General features: G+C 38.8%; 1 protein-coding gene across 18 annotated transcripts in view; it reads left to right on the forward strand.

The window, feature by feature from the left end:
- The window catches only part of LOC129778316 (thioester-containing protein 1 allele R1-like), an 83555-nt gene that overhangs the window by 28857 nt on the left and 30596 nt on the right, over positions 1–24102 (forward strand). Inside the window, exon 8 of one of the 18 annotated variants that reach the window (XM_055785144.1) lies at positions 61–250. The exons of 10 other annotated variants lie outside the window; for them this stretch is intronic. In XM_055785144.1, the coding sequence (XP_055641119.1) occupies positions 61–250 (190 nt within the window). Of the gene's footprint in view, positions 1–60; positions 251–4758; positions 4937–5675; positions 5860–6279; positions 6452–9459; positions 9659–17453; positions 17614–23292; positions 23480–24102 lie in introns of all 18 variants that reach the window. 7 more of the 18 variants (XM_055785150.1, XM_055785146.1, XM_055785152.1 and 4 more) reach the window with 7 other exon arrangements.

Here is a 24102-nt window from a genome sequence, read left to right on the forward strand (position 1 = left end):
CAATTAGTGATACTAAGCTTGGTTGAATCATATATAACAGGAAAATTTATTCTTATATAGGGCGCAGGTATTTTCCCCAACACTATCCGCAATTCGCTGTCGCGTATAGTGCAGGCATTCCTGGCCCATCTGTAGCTTTTATTGGTACTCCTAATCGATCGGTCCCTAAAGTACCGAAAGTACCGAAACCAATTCAATTGAGGAAATCTTTTCCCGAAGCCTGGTTATGGGAAAACATAGACGAAGAAAGGTGAGAGCTCGATGTCAACACATACCCTACAGTGTATATAGATATACAGCATTTGCATGTGGCGTCTCGACAAACTGATATCAATTGTATGTTTTGCATGCTTACAGTGTCCCTTCATAGCAGTATTTTCAAACACCCGTTTTGATTAGAACAATATTTTCTTAACTTAAGATTTGAGAAATTGCTCCAGAGTACGCGTCTACACGAATATCCCGATCGCTGTCCTCTTCCTTGGATGTATGCACCGAGAGAATCACATATTTGTATAACTGAGAAAATTATTCTTCTATAGCGCGAGACTTCTCTTTGCGTCGGACGGATTTAGCTTTAGAACTTGAGCTTGGGTAAACACTTCGTAGTTGATCTCCGTGATTGACCTGAACCAGCGAAATTGCACAAATGGTCAAATGGTCAAATGGTCAGTAACGATGCCGGTCACGTCCTTACATTCACCAGGGGGAAGGGAAGGAATGTTAGTATGATATTCGCCGCCCGAAGGCCACAAGGATCGCCTCTATAGTGTGGTTCCCTATGGATTATCAAGGAAGGGTTATTTGCTAGTGGGGGAGGTGATAATCAGGATTCACTGTGGAGAGTTTATCAATTTCCTATTTGCATAATAGCCATGGATAACAGCTATTACAACCATCTTCCTTAAGGGTTTTGGACCCTCTGTTATGGTTCCCAATAGTTTCAGGTTATTTTTCGGCCATGCTACTATTGGCGGAGTTGTTTACCGTTCTCTAGCGAGAGTACCGAAACCAACTCCATTTAGAAAATGTTTTCCTGAAGTTTGGTTGTGGGAAGACACAGGTGAAGAGAGGTGAGATCCCGATCTTAACATGTACCCCGATATAGATAATGAATTCAAGATCGTTACACGGCAATATCACCTTTGAATTGTTATAAATCATGTTACGTCGTGAGACATTTTTATGAAATTTTTTTTCGATTTTAAGGAAGTTCTGGAGATTCTGAGGGTCTAATGCGTTCCACGCCTTCTGGAGAACTGTCAAATAAGTTTCCTTACTAGTGACACCGTCTTTCACCACTATGTTGTCGAGAATGGCCCACAGGTTCTCAATCGGGTTGAAGGCAGGACTTTGTGGTGGCCATTCAATGGGTTTTATTTTGCGTGGACGGAAATAGGCTTTGGTCTGTTGGAAAACAAACCTGCTTCGTAGGCCAGTTTTTCGAAGCGATTCTTTCAGGTTGTCAATGTACACATCTGCTGTCCGTGAATTCGCACCAGATTTTCAACATCAGTCCAGGAAAAACATCCCCACACCATTACATTGCCTCCTCCCTGCTTGATGGTAGCATGCAAATGAAGTTCCTGCAAGCCTTCATCATCCTTTAGCCACACTCTTTCGCGCCGCTTCTGTTGAAAAGCTCAAATTTCGATCCGTCATTCTAAAGCAGGGGAACCGCGGGTAATACGGACAGTGGGGGTAATATGGACAGGTGGTTGATTTGTATAGTTACATTTTGAGTTTCCGATTTCTGTTAATGAGAACACCTTCTACATGTTATGCTATAATATTTAAGCCACCCTATGGCAATGAATACTGATCAAAAGTGGAAAAGGGAAACAAAAACCCGAAAATCATACATGATTCCGCGTGAGGATGTAATTTTAGCTGCTTTGATATTAAGCATTTTGAGTGGTTCAATATCAAATTTCAATCCGGTGATGGTTTTATTTCGGTTTGTGATTTAACAGAGAAGCGATATTAGGTATGTACGGAAATGTAAATTCATTTTTGAGTGGAAAATTTTAAATTTTTGAATGATTGTACTGGTTGGATAAAGCGGACAGTTGCCAGTGGGAGTGAGGTGAGCTGTAAAAAGTCTGTTTAATCTATTCCTAAGGAATGCCCTGCGTCTATGAATGGAAATCAAATCGTCAAATGTGGACAGTTCCAGTCAGTTGACTGGAACCAAAAACAAAATAGTTGAGTTCGTTTATACTGCTGAAAAGAACGATATAGCTTCTAGGTGGATTAATTCGATTTTTTAATCATTTAACGGACATTCGTGATGAGTTCAGACCTTGGTTGAATAAAATTATTCTTTCCCATATCACACTACACTACATGTCCATTATACCAGCATCGAAAAAAATGTTGTACCGAAAACCGAAAATTGTTTTAATTTTAGTAAAAAATATTGAAAAAGATTTTTCTGTAAAATATTTGGTCAATTAAGTAGAAAAACAGTATATTGAATTGCAAGAAACTGCATCAAAGTTTTGAGAAACATGAGTTTCCAAACATATAATTGAAAGTCTTCTTAACTTGTCCGTTTTACCCTCGCCTCCCCTACTTTTTTTTTCCTAAAATCTGATTTTATTAATTTGTTTCCAACCGTTTCAGTTTATTTTTCTTGTTGATAAACGGACTTTTTTTTGTGAAACTGCTGCTGAGTTCATGTTCAGCTAGTCTACGGCATGCGGTTCTGGCCGATACCGCAAACGAGAGGTTTTCCTGGATGACTTTGACAGATACTTTTGGAGATATCTTCACTTCCCGGATGATCCGACCGGCTATCGGTCTTCCGTCGACGATCTCTCACGGATCTGTCAGCGAGCGAACCGTAAGATTTGTGCTTGTGCACAATTTTACGGACTACTACCCGGCTTATTTCGAACTTCTATGCAATATTCCGCTGTGAAGCCTGCTCAAAAGATCCTGAAAAACAAGATTTCGGATTTGCTTTTTTTTCCACACGCTTTTTCTTTTGTTAGAAACCTTTTGTGTAGACAACAAAAATTACTTTTATGTGCCAACGTAAACAACACTTTGTTTATTTCGCAATAATTTAGTTCATTGAAAGAATAAATAATATTGCACAGCCTTAGCTGTCATAAAATGTGGGAACGAGGGGTTACTCAAAGGTTTTGAGATATTGATATATATTTTTTTTTGGAGGAAGGCTTTTGTTGTTGTCATCGTATATTTGCACACTTCAAAAAAGTCATGTAAGGAAGTAAACAAAATCTAACAAAAATGGCAAAACTTGTTAATTACCTGAAAGAGTAATAGTTAATATACAATTCTATGAAATTAAGGTAGTAGTTTTTGATAAAATAGTCCAGAAATTGAGAAACGGTTTTAAATATGCAAGGTGGGCTTTGTTATGCATATAACTATATGCATTAGAAATTCATTAGAAATTGTTGTTCGGAATTCTGGTTTTCTATAGAAAAAATATAAAAGCACGAGCTGTGGGGAACTTAAAAAAATATTCACTGAGAAAAAAAGAAAAATGAAAGAATGAAAGAATGAAAGAATGAAAGAATGAAAGAATGAAAGAATGAAAGAATGAAAGAATGAAAGAATGAAAGAATGAAAGAATGAAAGAATGAAAGTATGAAAGAATGAAAAAATGAAAGAATGAAAGAATGAAAGAATGAAAGAATGAAAGAATGAAAGAATGAAAGAATGAAAGAATGAAAGAATGAAAGAATGAAAGAATGAAAGAATGAAAGAATGAAAGAATGAAAGAATGAAAGAATGAAAGAATGAAAGAATGAAAGAATGAAAGAATGAAAGAATGAAAGAATGAAAGAATGAAAGAATGAAAGAATGAAAGAATGAAAGAATGAAAGAATGAAAGAATGAAAGAATGAAAGAATGAAAGAATGAAAGAATGAAAGAATGAAAGAATGAAAGAATGAAAGAATGAAAGAATGAAAGAATGAAAGAATGAAAGAATGAAAGAATGAAAGAATGAAAGAATGAAAGAATGAAAGAATGAAAGAATGAAAGAATGAAAGAATGAAAGAATGAAAGAATGAAAGAATGAAAGAATGAAAGAATGAAAGAATGAAAGAATGAAAGAATGAAAGAATGAAAGAATGAAAGAATGAAAGAATGAAAGAATGAAAGAATGAAAGAATGAAAGAATGAAAGAATGAAAGAATGAAAGAATGAAAGAATGAAAGAATGAAAGAATGAAAGAATGAAAGAATGAAAGAATGAAAGAATGAAAGAATGAAAGAATGAAAGAATGAAAGAATGAAAGAATGAAAGAATGAAAGAATGAAAGAATGAAAGAATGAAAGAATGAAAGAATGAAAGAATGAAAGAATGAAAGAATGAAAGAATGAAAGAATGAAAGAATGAAAGAATGAAAGAATGAAAGAATGAAAGAATGAAAGAATGAAAGAATGAAAGAATGAAAGAATGAAAGAATGAAAGAATGGAAGAATGAAAGAATGAAAGAATGAAAGAATGAAAGAATGAAAGAATGAAAGAATGAAAGAATGAAATAATGAAAGAATGAAAGAATGAAAGAATGAAAGAATGAAAGAATGAAAGAATGAAAGAATGAAAGAATGAAAGAATGAAAGAATGAAAGAATGAATCCGCAATCCGCGCAAAAACAACATAACAGAAACGTTGTTTCGGAGTGCAGAAGCCATCAACGATGGTAATCGTTGGCTTTTTGTCTCCTTTTGGATAATAATCATCTCGCGTCTAACTTCGTTTTTTCTAACTAACCAGAACTACCATACGTATCATATTCGGGCGTTGAACAACAATTCGTTGAAGATTCCATATCATCGATGGCCTCTCCGAGGATAATAGAGGATGATGTATCATCGATCGCAACACTTCCGTGGGAAGTACTGATAAGAAAAGCTTTCCCCGAAACTTGGTTATGTCTGAACTACAGCGAAAGGTTTGTGTTCCAGAGTTGTCCGTCTCGCAAACTAATTCACATTTTTAGTGGGTTGCATGAATTCGTGATTGATTTATTGGCGACTTTCATAATCGGGTTGATTATGATGAAATTTTGAGTCTTCATACTTTGATTCGGGGCGAAGATGATATGTGTTATGTAACTAATATTCATATTGGTCCTAACAAACGATAATTTTCTGATGATAGCTGGAATACAACATGTCGACCAGAAACGAGGACGTTTTCGGAACAACTTGTGGATATTCGTATAGAAAATAAACAAATTCAATGTTTTTTTGTTGTTGCTACTTTTGGTTTCTATATCGCATATGTGCACAACTAAATTCTCGCTGTTTGTTAATAGATGATAGTGAGTGTTTTCTCGTCTATGACCAACTGTTGCAGTAGCATAATGGTAGGGTTTTCTTAATCGCATCGTGACAGGCGATGAAGAAAAAAAGATTCATTACAGTAACTTAAAGAAAAGAGAGTCATGGGGACTGTCCCGTTCATTATGGCAAGATTTCCTAATAATATTCAGAGAATATAATTTTCTATCTTCTCATCGAATGCTGTTAAAGCCTTGAATGTTTGTATGATCACAGATTCCTTGGTGTCAAAGAACAAACATTGGCTTTATTTTCATTGAAAGTCCAATTATTCATCTCTAGACGACAATCGCGGATGTCTCGTCGTGTTTTCGTTACTAACATCATTAATTTGATTTTCTATGATAGAACCAGAATGGGTTTTCAAAACAGTATCAGACATGGACAACATTTTCTTCCAAAATGCCGTGCCGATGGCTGCTTCTGCTGCTGCTGCTTTCGGTTCTGCTGGCGCAATAGCGTCTTCGAAGGAAGTGGTCGTACGTAAAACTTTCCCTGAATCGTGGATATGGCTGGATTACCCCAACGAGAGGTTTGTGCTTTGAAGGTCATCACTTTAGGAACTAATTTTGGACATATTATGTGTAACGAGGATGGATGAAATGTTGGTTGAAGGGGAAACAGTGTTTGAAAGCTGAGTGTTAACTTTTTAGTGTTTGTGTTGTTTTTCCGCGGCGTTGGCAGTGTGTGACATATTACTAATATCTTCATTCATTTCTAAGGGTGCTCATACACTATTTGACCGAACCAAATATTTGAAATTTTTGACATCACATGACCACATGTTCTCTAATTGAAAAGTTTGATGGTTTTATCGAATGTTTATACTTTGTAGTCATAGCTGCAAATTGCCATCATCATCATGCTATGGTATATGAACAAGAATAACTCTCAGACACAAATGAGAGTAAACGTGATTGACATTCGTGCATCCAATTCGTCTAATATTTAGGTCCTACCATAACAGTGAGAAAGAAAATCCAGAAACAACCGATTTCTAGGCCTGTACCCTTGGCCAATCGTGTGGGAAGCGATCCCATGGAAACACAACGGATAGATGAGCCGGCTGTGGTGGCTGTTCGTAAAACGTTCCCAGAGTCATGGATTTGGGATCGCCTCAATGGGTTTGTTACATCTTGAATGGTGATGGAGTAGAAACTGGATCGATTTGCATAGTATTCATCACTGTATTTAGAACCTTTCATGTCGTACGCAGTTTTATTTAATCTTCTTCTGTAGAGTACAAGAGATACATGCTAGACTCGTAGTGTACCCGTAGAAGCGTGCTTTTATCCGTTTAATAAAGTAGCGGCGTGGCTTAATTTTTATACATCACTGTGAAATAGGCTTCGGTAAATTGCTCGCTCGAAATGCAAATGCATTGCTCGATCTACGGAATCGAGGAAACATTGCAACCATTCGTTTATGGGTAGAAGTGACACCACCCGCGATTTTCGTTACACAGTCTCGCTCCAGGCTGCGATCTGTCTACAGTTTTTCTTACCATTGACAACGTATGCTTTATTGAATAGACTACTTTGGGATGGCGACGAAATTAGTCCATTCGATAATTGAATCCTACGTTTATTAAGCCTTCTACAAAAATGCTTCGACGACCAGCCCGATGGCCTTAGCATTTTCGTGTCATTGACGATAAGCTGCTTCTTCGTTTTCGCCACGAAGTTATTCGAGTAGTTTTTCCGTTTGATGTTCGCTCAAAAATTTCTTTTCGGCTTGTAGCTGGGGAATGTTGGGAGTGTGCGCGGTCTTCAGTGCAATGCGAACTTGCTTAAGGCTTTCGTCTTAATGTCTAGATAAACCTATTTTGTTATTGTTCCATCAGTGGATTCAGGTTCTCCGATGCCCCACGATGCCTTTGAGCACCAAACCTTGACTCTACCTGTACAGGAAATGGTAAAAAAAATAATTGAATCACAATTTATGATGTTGCAATAATTTCTTCTTCTTCTTGGATGGCACTTCCGTTTCCAGTGGGACTTTTGTCTTCTCAACGTAGGTATTACTTGCGTCTTTTTTTATTAGTAGTACTTAGTTGAGATTTCTATAACATGCCTTGGATGTATTCTGGAGTGGTCAGCTCTAGAATACGCGTGACCACAGTGCAAGTCGGAAGCAATTTCTTTGACGAAAAATTCCCCGACCAGAATGGGAATCGAACCCGAACCCCCGGTATGATAATGTGGGACGCTAGCCACTCGCCACGAGAGCACAATGCAATAATTTACCTTCCTCATTTTTGACTATTGGTTCTCTTTGACTACACTCTCTTTTCATACTTTCTCCGGTTCGTCACCATTTGTGTGTGATATCATTGGATCCAAATAATATTATTTCATTTTATTTCTAAAATCAACAGGCCTTCACAGGCCATTGCGCACTGTTTGATACGATAGCCCTGTCAATTCGAGAAATCGTCCTGATTTTCGTTGCTCGTACCATCCTTTCCAACCATCCATCCATTATCTTTCGGTGACTTAGAGGAATTTGTGAGTTTTTGGGCATTTTGAAGCAAAATAACACCATTATTGATCATGAAACCTTCCAAACTTTCGACAAAGTGACAGAAACACTGTAGTGCACAACAAAGTGATGCTAAGCATATTTGAGTATATTTGGTAGGATAAACTTTTTTCTGCATGTTTTGCTTTCGTTTTTAGTTTCTCACGATGTAATAACATAAGGTAAGAATAATTTCAAGCATTCGATAAGTACTTCAAATTTTATAAGACAAATACAATTATTCTAATAATTATGCCAGTTTCAAACGAAAAACAGAACATGTGCAAATTTAGAGCAGAGGTGGATAAACTTTTTTTTACATGCTGTACTTTTGGGTGTGTGAAGCTGTTGATTATGTGCCAAACAATTGTCATTTGCGGGAAGTTTTTTCGTCTATGAACAACTGACCCAGAGGCAAAAATTTCATGGCATCGTAAAAAAAAAACAGGAAGTGGGTTATATCTATGGTATAACCGCAAGGGTGACGTAGGACTATCGTTGATTTAGAGATCATTTGTATGAAGTTGAATCTGAATTCATTCTGAATGAATGAATATTTGGAGAACTTCGAAAACGAGAGCGTTACGTTGGAGGCACAAGGTTTTATGCATCCAATATTGGATACGGAAATATCCTACTGATGGGGAAGAATAATCTTCAGAAGCTATCCTGTTGATTGCGATTGATTGAAAAATCACAAAACCTAATGTATTTGGTCACAGTGTTACATGGATAGAAAACATTCAAATAAACTCTTTCACATAAATGTATTTCTAAATTCCTAGAGGAACTGGCAGATTATTTTCCAGATCTTTCTCGATCCAAACGGAAAGAATTCCGTGCGTGTATGTGTGTGTGTGTAGCGGCTGCTTCGAGATCTTCCCGGGGAACCGTTTGTAGCATCACTCTCCTCCTGATGGATTCCCTTCTGGCCTAAGGTGCACAAACAGGCTCTTGGTGACACCGTTCATCCGCGCTTTCATGATAAATGAAGAGCTTCACCACAACAGCGACAACATGCTCCAATCGCTGTTCAATTAGAACTGAGTGGATTTCCGACCAGCGCTCGCTTATATACCGATTGGTGATTTCAATAGCCTATTGAAAGCAAATTTAAGACTATTGAAACAAGTTTTTGGATCAGAAAGTAACAAGTATAGAACGCGTAGACATTTTATCTTTCGAATGAAGTGTTTATCATACCATTTCGTTCAGTTGTTTAGGAGCTATTAACACTCAAAATCTCGGTCTTCGGCGTAACGCTTTCGTTTTCGAAACTTTGATTTTACACCCCAGTATAGAAATGAAAGACGTAGTCCTACGTCAAAAAGATCTACTACAGCAACCAAACGAGAAGAAGGTCATGGGGATTGTCAGGTTCTTCATGGAAAGATTGTCTAATGACTTTTAAAGAATTAAATGATTTGTATCAGTGAAAAAATTTCGATGCCAAATGACAAACATTGACCGTATTTTTACTGAAAGTCTTATTATTTAGCTCCAAATAGAATTTTTCGGAAACCGAAGGGCGATCAGGCTCTTGCAATGACCGGCGCTGATATCTCGTCATATTTTCGCTAACTAACGTCATTAATTTGATTTTCTATGATAGAACCAGAATGGGTTCTCAAAACAATGGACGACAGCGTATTCTTCCTAAATGCCTTGCCGATGGCTGCTTCTGCAGCAAACTTGCCAGCCCCTGCTGCGGCTTTTGCAGGTTCTGGTAGCGCAATGGAGCCTTCGAGGGAGGTAGTGGTGCGGAAAACTTTCCCCGAATCGTGGATATGGCTGGACTACCATAACGGGAGGTTTGTGCTTCGAAGGTTATCACTTTAAGAACTAACATTGGACATACGGGGTCTGTTCAAAAAGTGTTACGTTTTTTGAATTTCCACGGGTTATGTATATTAGATTTTCGGTTATTTTTTGGTGGTGTCAACATAGCATCGCATTAACATTGCTAAGAAGCTGTTGGACTTTGTCCGTGACGTTTCATATTTGCTCCAGAGGGTCATAACTGGTGATGGTTTATGTTCATGACGTGGAAATGTGCACTTCTTGCTACGAAGGTCTGTATTATAACTTTCAACGCTTCTTGGCTGGTTCGTCACGTTTTTACTTCCATTTTTGGCAGAATGTCGGGAATGAGAATTGAACTCGTGACCTTCAGCGTGAGAGGTGTGGATGATACCACTACGCCAGATCGCCTCCATTGTTAAGAAAGTAAATCCCCCAAAGCTATAACGCGTCTTACCTGTTCGAAGGTTCGAAGGGAAGAGAGGACGAGTCATGGTTGGGTAAGTATGTCGACTTGAGTTCGGTTGACATTTCTACTGATTCGGTAATATAGCCCTGCGTACCACACGGAAAACAAAGCCCAATCATCCCAATGGAATCTGCAATGCTATAATTGAAAAGATAAAGATGGAGTCAAAGGTGGAGCTGAAATAAAATTAGTTTTTGAATGTTCTGGAAAAAACCGTTCGCACAAAACTGAAATAATTTATGGAAAAAAGCAAAACACGCGATACTATTTGAACAGACCTATGTAAAAAATTGGGATGAATGAAATGATGGTTGAAGGGAATAATTCTTGGGAACTGAGTGTCAACTGTTAGGTATTTGTGTTGGTTTTTCATCGGGTTGACAGTGGGTGTCATATTACTAATATCCCCATTCATTCCTAAATATTGTACCGTATGCTAACCAAACCTAGAAAGTTTGGCATCACATAATCGTGTTCACTTATTGGAAAACTTTAGGGTAATAACATATGTTATTGTTTTATTATTATAGATTCAAATTGTTATAATCACCATGCGATGATTCTTGCACAAGACCTTTTCTTTTAAAGCGTTACAAAGCTCGATATAATGTGCTGAGATGAGTAATAACACAATAATAAGGAAGGGTGAGCTTCGGTTAACAAATACAAAAGTGAGTTTCATTATGCGTGCTCGGTTGACGAATCACCAGTATTGAAAGAGACGAGAAAGCAAGGAAATTCTGACGTTTCAATATTTCAAATATCAAGATGTTTTTTTTCTTTGTGTGTGTTTATAAATGTATATATTCCCGGTGTAAAGTAGTGTGGAATTACAAATTAGTAAACAAATTAGCGTCACAAATTCGGCGAAAAATGATCATGATGGTCATAAGCGATCAGAAGTGGCCCTCTTACCATTTTCCTCTACGTCGAATCGTAACTTGAGTGATCATCCTCTGAGTTTATTCGGCTATTGAAACAGTAACCGTGCACAAAATACTTGCGTTTGATACTTGGAATTCCGAGAAATGTGATCGATTTTGTGTATCCAATTTCTCCAATTTCTAGGTCCTATATTGCTATTGGCAGATCGTGTGGTAAGCGATCCCATAAGAACTCAACAAACAAATGCGCTGTCTGTGGTGGCTGTTCGAAAAACGTTTCCAGAGTCATGGATTTGGGATCACTTCAATGGGTTTGTTATATTTTAAAGGGTGGTGGGATAGAAGCCGGGTACATTTGGTATGTGATCAAACCTGCCTATTGTAAGGCACTATATTTAGGAACTACACCAAGGACCTTTCATGTCGTAAGCAGCTCTATTTTATTATCTTCTGTAGAGTCCAAGAGATACTTACTTTCTATTGCATGTGCTTTATCGGTTTGATTATTTTGCTGAATCTGAATCTTAATTTAATATTTTATTTTAATACACAGTGCTCAGAATTTGATTTGAATTTCCTGAAATTTTATTTCAAGTTTGAAACAAGAATATCGTAGAGATTTAATGCTCTCAATATTTTCTCTTCTCATCGTTATAAGTATATGATCACTCTAAAGCATAACTGTTTTCATTTAATTTTAGTTTGTACACCTTTGAATAACATGAATCGGGTGCTTTGTTTCAAAAAACTGTTATATAATCAATGATTTTCGCAGGATTTTTTTGACGTAGGACTATGTCTAACCGGAAGATATAGGGGGTGAAATGGAAATCTAGGCACTGAACAAGTAGGAAAAAATGCAAGATTTGGAACGCTTATAACTCGAGCATTTCTCAATAGATCGCAAAGGTTTTTGCATCAATTGATAGGAAATATATCTACGCATCTATCATAACGAATAACATTTCATTTTTATTGAGATAAATAATTGAATAATTGTGAAATATCAAGCATTGTCCAAATGCACTATGTGCCCATTTTTGATTGGTCCATTTTGTGCTCCTCAAATCGTACCGACCAAAACGGGCAACCAGAGCAGCAGCGAAATAGAATGAAGCACGATTGGAAAGGAAAAAGAAAAAAAAATAACGAAACATTGGTCGCAGTCTCACACATGCGTAATTCTCGAGCCAGCCAGTCAGCTTAAAAATCCCCGCTCCGCTGCCGCAACGATCATTCTCATCCAAACCGTACACCACATCGGTTCGCATCAGAACACATCAACAAACCAACCCAAGCAGCCATGTCTGGACATGGTAAAGGAGGAAAAGTGAAGGGAAAGGCAAAATCCCGCTCGAACCGTGTTGATCTGGAGTTCCCCGCAAGGGTAGGTAGGCCGAGCGCGTTAGTACCAGTGCACCAGTCCACCTAGCCGGCGTTATATAGTTTCGGCCGCCGAAGTGATCGAGTTAGCTGGCAAAGCTGCTCGCGACGACAAGAAAACCCGCATTCGGAACAGAACACATTCGGTTCGGTGGACATCAAGACAACAGGCAGTTGCAGCGAGTGGCGAGTGGCAAACGCAATCGCAAAACGGCATCAGGTAGCAGTAGAAAAAAGTTTGTTCTTTATACAAACTGCTTTGGTGGGAAATCCAGAACAAGGCGGCATCGAGGGCGTTCGAAATGTTTTTTTTCAAAACCACGAGTACTAAGGTTTCTAAATTGGAACCATTCTATAAAACAAGGCGCTTTTCAGGGCCATTAAACCTTCCAAAAAAGAGTTTAGGAAATACAGTTCAATGCTTTCTAAAACATTATCCAAAATTATAATAAAACACAAATTGATTTTTTCATAATTTGTTTGCCAGGATATGATGAGTATGTGAATTTGGCAGTTGTTCTGAGCTTATTGATAGTTGGGGACTTTCCTGATTATTCAATTTTCACCAATTCTTAAATCGTTTCCAGATTGAAAGTACAGTAATTTACAATTAGTTCGACATTTAGCTAATTGGACGGACATGTAATGCGACTTATTTAGTTGGACATTTTTGTAAACATAGAGATCCAAATTATGACCCCACATTGAAAGTCGACACTGTACCACTGTCATCGTAAATGTTCAATTACAGGTTAAAATTACCTCCAATGCGACACTGTACAACATGTCACGAAGCTGGATGGGAAGAAATTTTCCAACTGTGAAAGCTGTGGCGAGTGGCAACAAATCGCTAAACAGGAAGGTTTAGCCGAACAAGATGGGGATATCGAGTGATAACAAAACAATAAACTCTTTAGATTGAAGATAATTTTGTGATCCTGAAAAGGACCCTTTTTAGCCTGCATGTGAATCCAACGAGCGAACAAATCGTAATGAATGTATTTTTTTGCCATCGCTCCCTTTTAACGCTCATTCGTTCGTCTCGTTGGACTCGCCTCTCTGGCTGAGTCTGCCGATTTGTCTCTATCCTGTGAGTGTGTACCGCTAGAGTATAAAACACGCGGACCCCAAAAAAATATCTTATTTTCTTTCAAACCGTAAACCCGTGTGGTTGTACGGCATCGGCATCGTGGACGTAACAAAGGAGGACAAGTTAAGGGAAAGGCAAAGTCTCACTCGAACCGTGCAGGTCTCCAGTTCCCTGTTGGTCGCATTCACTGATTGCTCCGCAAGGGTAACTAGGCCGAACAGATTGGTGCCGGAGCACCAGTATACCTATCAGCGATTATAGATTTTCGGCCGTCGGAGTGCTCGAGTTGGCTTGCAAAGCTGCTCACGACAATCAGAAAACCCGCATCAAGAACAGAGCAGCTTCGGTTCGGCGCTCATCAAGGCAACAATTAGTTTCAGTGAGTGGCAAAGTGTTTTTCCGGCACGTCGCATTAAATATAATTTACTGAACAACATGTCACAAGCTGGATGGGAAGAAATTTTCCAACTGTGAAAGCTGTAGCGAGTGGCAAACGCAATAGCTAAACAGGAAGGTTTAACCGAACAAGATGGGAATATCGAATGATAACAAAAAGACAACACCAAAGGTTCTTTTCAGAACCATCAACATGTTCATAAAGAGTAAACAGTAAACTAATCCATTTTTCAGGTAGATAGGAAAATAAAAAGATGGGTGGGTAATGTCGGGGACATAACCGGAGTGACGTAGGACTATACAAAGGGGACAGCTTTTGTTAAATATATATTTTAATAATATTGTTTTATTTTCTTCTCCTACGTGAATACCTACCTATCTACCTGAAAAATGGATTAGTTTACTGTTTACTCTTTATGAATATGTTGATATGAAAAGAACCTTTGGTGTTGTGTTTTTGTTATCACTCGATATTCCCATCTTGTTCGGTTAAACCTTCCTGTTTAGCTATTGCGTTTGCCACTCGCCACAGCTTTCACAATTGGAAAATTTCTTCCCATCCAGCTTGTGACAGTAAATTACATTCAATGGCACGTCGCATTACCACCACTCAGTATCGGATTGGAGGTAATTTTAACCTGTAATTGAACATTTTGCGATCACAGTGGTACAGTGTCGACTTTCAATGTGGGCTCATAATTTGGACCCCGAACTTTATGTTTACAAAAATGTCCAACTAAATATGTCGCATTACAGGTCCGTCCAATTAGCTAAATGTCGAGATAAGTGTAAATTACTGTACTTTCAATCTAGAAGCAATTTAAGAATTGGTGAAAATCAATAAGCTCAGAACAACTGCCAAATTCACATACTCATCATATCCTGGCAAACAAATTATGAAAAAAACCAATTTGTGTTTTATTATTATTTTGGATATTGTTTTAGAAAGCATTGAACTGTATTTACTAAACTCTTTTTTGGGAGGTTTAATGGCCCTGAAAAGCGCCTTGTTTTTTGGAATGGTTCCAATTTAGAAAACTTAGTACTCGTGGTTTTGAAAAAAACCATTTCGAACGCCCTCGATGCCGCCTTGTTCTGGATTTGTTCTGGATCAAAGCAGTTTGTATAAAGAACAAACTTTTTTCTTCTGCTACCTGATGCCGTTTTGCGATTGCGTTTGCCACTCGCCAATCGCTGCAACTGCCTGTTGTCTTGATGTCCACCGAACCGAATGTGTTCTGTTCCGAATGCGGGTTTTCTTATCGTCCCGAGCAGCTTTGCCAGCTAACTCGATCACTTCGGCGGCCGAAACTATATAACGCCGGCTAGGTGGACTGGTGCACTGGTACTAACGTGCTCGGCCTAGCTACCCTTGCGGGGAACTCCAGATCAACACGGTTCGAGCGGGATTTTGCCTTTCCCTTCATTTTCCTCCTTTACCATGTCCAGACATGGCTGCTTGGGTTGGTTTGTTGATGTGTTCTGATGCGAAATGATGTGGTGTACGGTTTGAATGAGAATGATCGTTACGGCAGTGGAGCGGGGATTTTTAAGCTGACTGGCTGGTAGAGAATTACGGATGTGTGAGACTGCGACCAATGTTTCGTTCATTTTTTTCTTTTTCCTTTCCAATCGTGCTTCATTCTATTTCGCTGCTGCTCTGGTTGCCCGTTTTGGCCGGTACGATTTGAGGAGCGCAAAATGGACCAATCAAAAATGGGCACATAGTGCATTTTGACAATGCTTGATATTTTACAATTATTCAATTATTTATCTCAAGAAAAATGAAATGTTATTCATTATGATAGATGCGTAGATATATTTCCTATCAACTGATGCAAAAACCTTTGCGATCTATTGAGAAATGCTCGAGTTATAAGCGTTCCAAATCTTGCATTTTTTCCTACTTGTTCAGTGCCTAGATTTCCATTTCACCCCCTATATCTTCCGGTTAGACGTAGTCCTACGTCAAAACAATATATTTAAATTATATATTTAACAATAGCTGTCCCCTTTGTATAGTCCTACGTCACTCCGGTTATGTCCCCGACATTACCCACCCGTCTTTTTTGTTGAACACATTTTTTTACATAGAAAGATGACGTCTTTCCATAAGTGTGCCAAATCAAAAAAGAAAATTACAGCTTTATGAAATAGATTCAACGTTAATAACTATTATTGCTGAGGACGAATTTTTATGATTTGCATACCAATCGAATCTAAAATTCCTCAAGGTTTGTTTGAACTGTTACACATTACGTTTCCCAAGTCTGTAAATGCTTTACATTGACGAAGCTACGAAGAAATGTTTTGTACATTTCTGTGCATATATATTCGTGCAGTCAATAACGAGCAACTAGCTTAGGGGCGGGCACCATTTTGTATACCACTGTGAATTAGGTGCGCGTAAATCGCTTGCCCGCCAGTTTTCAATCTATTAGGCATAAAAAAGCCATGGTCGTTCGAAACAAAAAAAAAGTTGCATTTTTGACGATTCAAATGTCTTACAAATAGTGCAATTGTGAAAAAAAGTTTGTTCATGCTATAGAGAGATTATAAAGATGTATTTATATCAAAATCAGTGCGGTAGAACATGGGATATCGTGTCTGTAAGTTCCAAAAAGCTTAGAAACAGCGTCACCGAAATGGCTATAACTTGATAATAATGGGAATCTGGAAAAAACTTTCAAGAGCACACTCTTAAATGTCTAAACTTCAGAAATAGGAAGGAAAACAATTTAGAACAAACAATTTTTCAAATTTGAAAATTGGAATACCCCTTTAACGTCAATGTCACACACAGTGATTTTACAGGGTCTTTCAGATTAAACGTTCACGCAACAAAATTTTATAACTTCTACAAAAGTGAACCGATGTTTAGTAATACGATTTCACTAAAAATACACGTTTTTGTTAATTGTACATCTTAACACTAAAAACCATCCGATCAGACTGAACGAGTTGCCGAATTTTATCATCCCGAAGTGGGGAATGCAGTGTTACCATCGATGGCATGATTTTTTTTTATAAGGAGCTATTCCATTTTTTTTTGCGTGAGCGTTTAATCTGAAATACCCTTTACTTGATACGCTCGATGTCACAACGCGGGGTATTTTTTTTCTGACACAAGGAAGGAAGCTAATACACAGCGTTGGTTTTCACGCCGTCTGACGAAGAGTGCTTGTGTATTTTTACTTCGCTCGTACACATTGTTCTTGTTATCATGCGTTGTTAAAGATAGATTGATTTGTTCGGGAGACTTCCTGACATGTATGTATTCGTTGGTAAACACCAAAGTCAGTTAATAGGGATCGGTCCGAATTTGAACCTTTGACAGTCTGGTCTTGGCTCAGATCAAAAGTGTAACAATCGTTTCAGAGTGCACAATGGTCCATATGTAACAGTCACTCGTCTTCTTGTTTTCAATGTTCTTTCTGTTGCGCTCTTCAGTTTTGGCCGTGAAAATCTTCTCTTTTTCGTTTGCTATAGACAACAGCCCGAACTCTATCTATATTTGTATATTTGAAAGACTGTATTCTTCTATTCAACTGTATTCCTCTATTTTTTTCAAATCGTATCTCAAGTGATGGACTTCATCGATATACACACCCAAGACGATGAATATGATGCGGATGTAATGGATATGGATGAGGTCGATAGTCCGGGCGCAGGCACTGTGCAGTCCACCATTAGGAAATCCTTTCCAGAGTCGTGGATCTGGGACTCGATCGGACAGCGCGATGGGTTCGTGAAATTTGTTTGATCTTATGACGAATTATTGCTTTCATTTACCAATTCTGTGGGGATCCCTTGTAAATAGGCTGGTAAAGCTTCTCGTTTGATAGAATTCCGATAAAGATGTAAGAGATGATAACCATGTGGGCTTGAATAATTTTGCATATGCTGGTGTTTTCGCAGAAAGAATAAAGGGTGTGTCACATCAAATTGCATCACGGAAAAAACGCTGTAGAAATTCGCCCAGTAGACCGATCCTTTTGAAAATTTTAGACAGTAAAATAAAAACTATTTAACAACTTTTGGCATTTTCCATTTTTCATACTTCGAGCCCAAGCCCGTATGCTCGTACCTTCCTCTTTACCCCGTCCATAAGGTTCTGTACAACGTCAGGTTGTAGTTTTTTTTGAACAGAAATCCATTTTCTCTTGAAGTCCGCCTCCGATTTGACAACTTTTGGGCTCTTCCAGAGGGCCTGCTTCATAATCGCCCAATATTTCTCTATTGGGCGAAGCTCCGGCGCGTTGGGCGGGTTCATTTCCTTTGGCACGAAGGTGACCCCGTTGGCTTCGTACCACTCCAACACGTCCTTTGAATAGTGGCACGAAGCGAGATCCGGCCAGAAGATGGTCGGGCTCTCGTGCTGCTTCAATAGTGGTAGTAAGCGCTTCTGTAGGCACTCCTTAAGGTAAACCTGTCCGTTTACCGTGCCGGTCATCACGAAGGGGGCGCTCCGCTTTCCGCAAGAGCAGATCGCTTGCCACACCATGTACTTTTTGGCAAACTTGGATAGTTTCTGTATGCGAATCTCCTCCGGAACGCTGAATTTGTCCTCTGCGGAGAAGAACAACAGGCCCGGCAGCTGACGAAAGTCCGCTTTGACGTAGGTTTCGTCGTCCATTACCAGGCAATGCGGCTTCGTCAGCATTTCGGTGTACAGCTTCCGGGCTCGCGTCTTCCCCACCATGTTTTGCCTTTCGTCGCGGTTAGGAGCCTTCTGAACCTTGTATGTACGCAGGCCCTCCCGCTGCTTGGTCCGCTGGATGAATGAACTTGACAAATTCAGCTTATTGGCGACATCCCGGACCGAACTTCTCGGATCACGTCTAAACTGCTTAACTACGCGCTTGTGATCTTTTTCACTGACGGAGCATCCATTTTTGCCGTTCTTCACTCTCCGGTCGATGGTTAGGTTCTCGAAGTATCGTTTTAGTACTCTGCTGACCGTGGATTGGACGATTCCCAGCATCTTACCGATGTCCCGATGTGACAACTCCGGATTCTCGAAATGAGTGCACAGAATTAATTCACGACGCTCTTTTTCGTTCGACGACATTTTTCCAAATTTACGAAAAATTGACAGTGAAGCATAGCCAACGTGATCTATACACTCTTATCTGATTTGAAAGCGAAAGCTGAAGATATAATTCCTAAAAATTAAATTTCTACAGCGTTTTTTCCGTGATGCAATTTGATGTGACACACCCTTTAGAATGATTTTTTTTCAGAGTTGGCATTTACCCGTTTATCGTTCATCGTAGTCTTTACGCATCCCTGCTTGACTTCGAAACTACAAGCAACACACACTATTTCGAATATTTTTCCATGAAGGAGCAAAATTACTAAAGTTTTCAAAGCGGTTTTAGTTCTTCTGAACTGACTGTTTTTGACGTAGGACTACGTCTATGATTTCTATATAGGGGAGTCACTCTACGAAAAATGTAACGTTATTAAGAGTTTTCAAATGCATATTACACAGAATCGTTCCTACGATATATGTTATATATAATATATACCATTAGACGGCAAATTTATCCGCATTTTTTTTTGCCTGAGACTTCAACAGTGGAAATGATAAAACAAGTGAACAATTTAACAAATAAAAGAGGTATGTTTTGCGAGCGGGTGCGAAGGTAAATCATGTGTTATGCATTCTTTCTTCCAACTTCGCTCCCATGAATGTTGTATGTAACATAAAATTGCGTGCAATGATTCGTTCTATCTAACAAATTAGCAAGATCAGTGTTCGGATTTCGATCAAAATCGAATGATACACAATGTGTCATGCAAGTAACCTCTCACGAACATATAACCAAATATGAGACGATCATTCAGATACTTGTATGAATGACAGTAACCACTTGTGTAACATTACATGATTAAACCAAAAGAGGAACGAAGACTGTTGTTTGCAGATTCGAGCTGTATCAAACATCGCAAACCATTTACGAAGCCTGCATACAAGTTTGAACCGCATATATCGTCCCGCTCCACTATAGCGAAACCCACTGCATAGACAAGTGCAAAGCAATAAATGATACAAGAAAAATTACGTCATCATTCGGTCGCCATTTGCGGAGAGCAGCGAATGGGAAAAGAGAGCGGTGTTGCTAGTAAAACTATGCGGTCTATATGAATATACATATTTCAAGGGATAACGGCGTTAAAAATGGAAAATATGATCTGTCTACTCTTCCCTTAGCCTCTTTCGAGCTAAATAATCATATAGTTTGCACTATCTGAGACTTAAAAATCAGGATCTGCTATATTAGCTGAATATGAATCATTCGCTTTGCGTAGTCCGTACGATCCTGCTGTTTCATGATGCATGGAGAGGTCGATATGCATATGTTAAGACGCGTCCACATTATGCCGAATGATACCGATCGGCCTGTACCAGGTGGCATATTCGGTTCGTTATGTAATGTGGACGCCCCATCGGGTGCACGAAGCCGAAGTCCCATCGGATGCACGAAGCCGTCACGAACACACGAAGCACAATGTCGTCAACGCTAATTTACTTCGTTTTGTTTTGGTTCAACTTTCTCGAACCGGACCCACTTGTTTCGGTTTGAGTTCGGTTTGAGTTCGGTTTGATTCGAGTCGGTTTTCGGCACGTCAGCAAGCCCGGGCGGTACGTCCACATTTAGTCGGCTTTACCGGGCGGCCAAGGCCGATTGGCGTAATGTGGACGCGTCTTTAGAGGCAAAGAAGAAAATAAACTTTCTACACCGAAAGCTTCATGATACCGACACGGTATCATGAAGTGCGAACCGATGCAGTGTTGTCTCGTTCTCTTTTGTGTCGTGATTTGCAGCACGTAACAACAAGAGGATGCCGCTGGGGGAAATTATTTGTGTATGATCATATTTGAACGAACGAAAGCGATTTTTTCAGTGAATGGATCATTTGGCAAACACTGAGCAAGATGTTAAAGTAATCGGATGCAAGATTTCATGCATCACTCAAACTTCATGCGAGATTTCATCAAAGCTACGAGGAAAGTGTCACCCATACAGTGATTGTTCATTAATTAGGAGGAGGCAGCGAATATCATGCGAAGATTTATTGAGATGTTAAAATTCTTCATGACTCATATTCATAATTCTCAATGATTCAATCCTTTCTATGATAGATTGAGCAGTAGAACCAATACGACATGATTGTGATAGTCTGCAAACGAACATTATTTCTCAGAAGAAGCTACTGCTTCCGATGCTAATAATAAAAATAAGACAATGTAAATAAATCACAATACCATAGCTATCCAAATAAAGCAACTTCATGATTTCATGTGTATTTTACCTCAAAATACCATGAAATCGTGAGTATTTTCAACTTGTTGTTTTAGTTTCTTCCCCATAAATTTCATATTCAAAGTAATCAATGACGATGTAATTTTCTACCGATTCACATATACTTCATCTACCATTCCAAACTGTTATGTGTCCCATTGATATTCATTAATCATTTTCAATTAAAAAGTTGAACAACCTGCCAGAAGCTTATTGTCTTTCTTTGTGCGTTATAAACCGTTTGAAGGTTATGAGTACAAACAACGAACGGCCCTTCTCAGGGCTACTATTTAGAGTTTCAAAAAAGTTAAACTAGCAGATTTCTGAACAATGAAAAGAATTACATTTAAAATAACCAAGTGTTTTGAACAATCACAGTCTTACGTCAAACTTCCGTCCGTGCCCCTAGGCTCAGACCCTTCTAATTTTTTGACGTGGGACTACGTCTAACCGGAATATATGGGGGGTAAAATGAAAACATAAACACTGAACATGCAGGAAAAAATGCAAGATTTCGAATGCTTATAACTCGAACATTTTCTACTGGATCGGAAAGATGTTTACATCAATTGATAGGGAATATTTCTACGCATCTATCGCAATTAATAAAATGTCATTTTTCATTAGATAAATAATTGAATAACTGTAAAATGTTAAACGTTATCTAAACGCCCTAACTGCCTCGTTTTGATTGGCCCGATTTACGGTTTCCCCAACACAGACTTCAAAACCAAGCAGCGTTGGGGAAATTGGAATTGAAAATACATGAAAGTAGGGGGACTTTTGTTCTCTCCGAAATATGTTCCCTAACACAGACTTCAAAACCAAGCAGCATTGGCGAAACCGACATTGCAAATACATGAAAGTAGGGGCAGCTTTTGTTCCCACCGAAATGCGTTTCTCTAACACAGACTTCAAGTTCATGGAGCGTGGGGAAGTTGGCATTGCAAATACATGCAATTCGCGGGCATTTTTGTTCCGACTGAAATGTGTTTCCCTACCACAGACTTCTAATCCATGGAGCGAGGGAAAATTGGCATTGCTAATACATGCAAGTCGAGGGCAATTTGTTCTGACTAAAATATGTTTCCCCAACACAGGCTTCAGAACCAAGGTGTCTAGGAAAATTGGGATTGCAAATTCATGCAGGTCGGGAGTATTTTTGTTCCAACTGAAATCTGATTACCTTTAAAGACTTCTAAACCAAGGTGTCTGGGGAAATCGGCATTGCAAATACATGCAAACTGCGAGTACTTTTATACTCGTTTGCCTTTGTGCAGACTCGAATGCGTTTCCCTAACACGGTCTCCTAAACTTAGGTACCTGGTAAGATCGTGCAGGGGGGTCTCCGTAGCCACAATGGTTGCGCGTTCGCTTAGTAAGCGATCGATCGTGAGTTCAAAACTCAGGGCCCTCATTGACCATCTTTGTGTTGTTACAGAATACCTACGTCCACGCAACAATCATCAGCGATGGAGATCGATCCACGGTCGAAATAAGATCGATTCATCCATACAACTGCTCTGCTCTGCAAGACACATCGGGCTGCTGTTCTATAAATAACTCAACAATGATCAATCAACTGTCTCCGCTGTCCGGTCTAACTGGATAATGGAAGAACAGATAGAAAACTCTTACGCCTAAATGGCTATTGTGTGAATGTACCATATGTAATGGTATAGAAGGAATACTGGCGAATGGCAACTGTGTGTAATGTGCTAATTATAGATATGATAATCATGTGACATGTACACGATTAAAATTCGGCTCTGTTACAGCTAAAATACTAATGAGCCTCAAATAAATAAATGGGATAAAAAAAAAAGATCGTGCAGACACTAGATACATGGCATTTGTTCAAACATTTTACTCACAACGCAAATATATTGAATTCAATTGAATTCGGAAATTGTTTCATTCAATCAAAAATTCAATCAATACATACAAATGATTACTAAGCTAAGGTAGTCCCACGTCAACCTTGCGGTTATATCATAGATATAACCCACCCATTTTTTTTACAATGCTATGGACAATTTATCCTTAGCTCGAATGCATTCTCTGTCTTAAAAAGTTGTTCCGTTCTATTCAACTCAATTAAATACTCCACTAGGGCACCTGGATCCAGAAACTTGCGTATACGGCTGGGGTGAAGAATCGTTTATTTCTATTCCTGAATCGCTGGATGGTGATTCACTTGGTGCCTCAATGGGTACGACCGTTCCTGTAGTTACTACCGCCAGCATTAGGAAATCTTTTCCCGAAACGTGGATATGGGACAATCTCGTACAGTTCGATGGGTTCGTAAATTGTGTTTGACTAAAGTGTTTGTCAATAATTGAGTTGTATGAGGTTGTATCGGTTTGTATCTTTGTATCATTTGTAAAATAACATGGCATTATCACTGAAAACTCAATCATACAGATAACCATGGACAGGTTTGGACCGGAATTTACGTTTTGACGGGTTCCTCCGAAATATTGCTTTTGATCTAATTATAATGTTGTTGTTTATAATTAGTATCTGCCCAAGTCAAGCTCTAGCTCGCTACATTCAGAAATGTAATGCGTGGAGCAATACATTCAATGAGATAAATTTGAAAACACATATGTGAAGTAAACTAACGGTTTGTCACTCCAAAATCGTCCAAACCTCCATAATTCGTTGAAATTGAGTGTTAAATACGTTAAATATGAAATGTAATTAGATAATGTTTCGATTGGCATACGCTGAAAACAGTAATCCGTGGATCTCTGCATGTCTGGTCGGACACCGCTAGACGATGATCGTAGTGTTCTAGTTTTAGTTGTGTTTGCCTCAATGGAATTCTAGTCAGAATGTTACTTGATCATAAAATTCCCGGCATCGTTCGGAATTCATGTAATATGGAGCACTTTGCTTATGTGTTTTATGGTATCTTGGT

This window comes from Toxorhynchites rutilus, chromosome 3 (genome assembly GCF_029784135.1).
Source record: "Toxorhynchites rutilus septentrionalis strain SRP chromosome 3, ASM2978413v1, whole genome shotgun sequence".
NCBI lineage: Eukaryota > Metazoa > Arthropoda > Insecta > Diptera > Culicidae > Toxorhynchites > Toxorhynchites rutilus.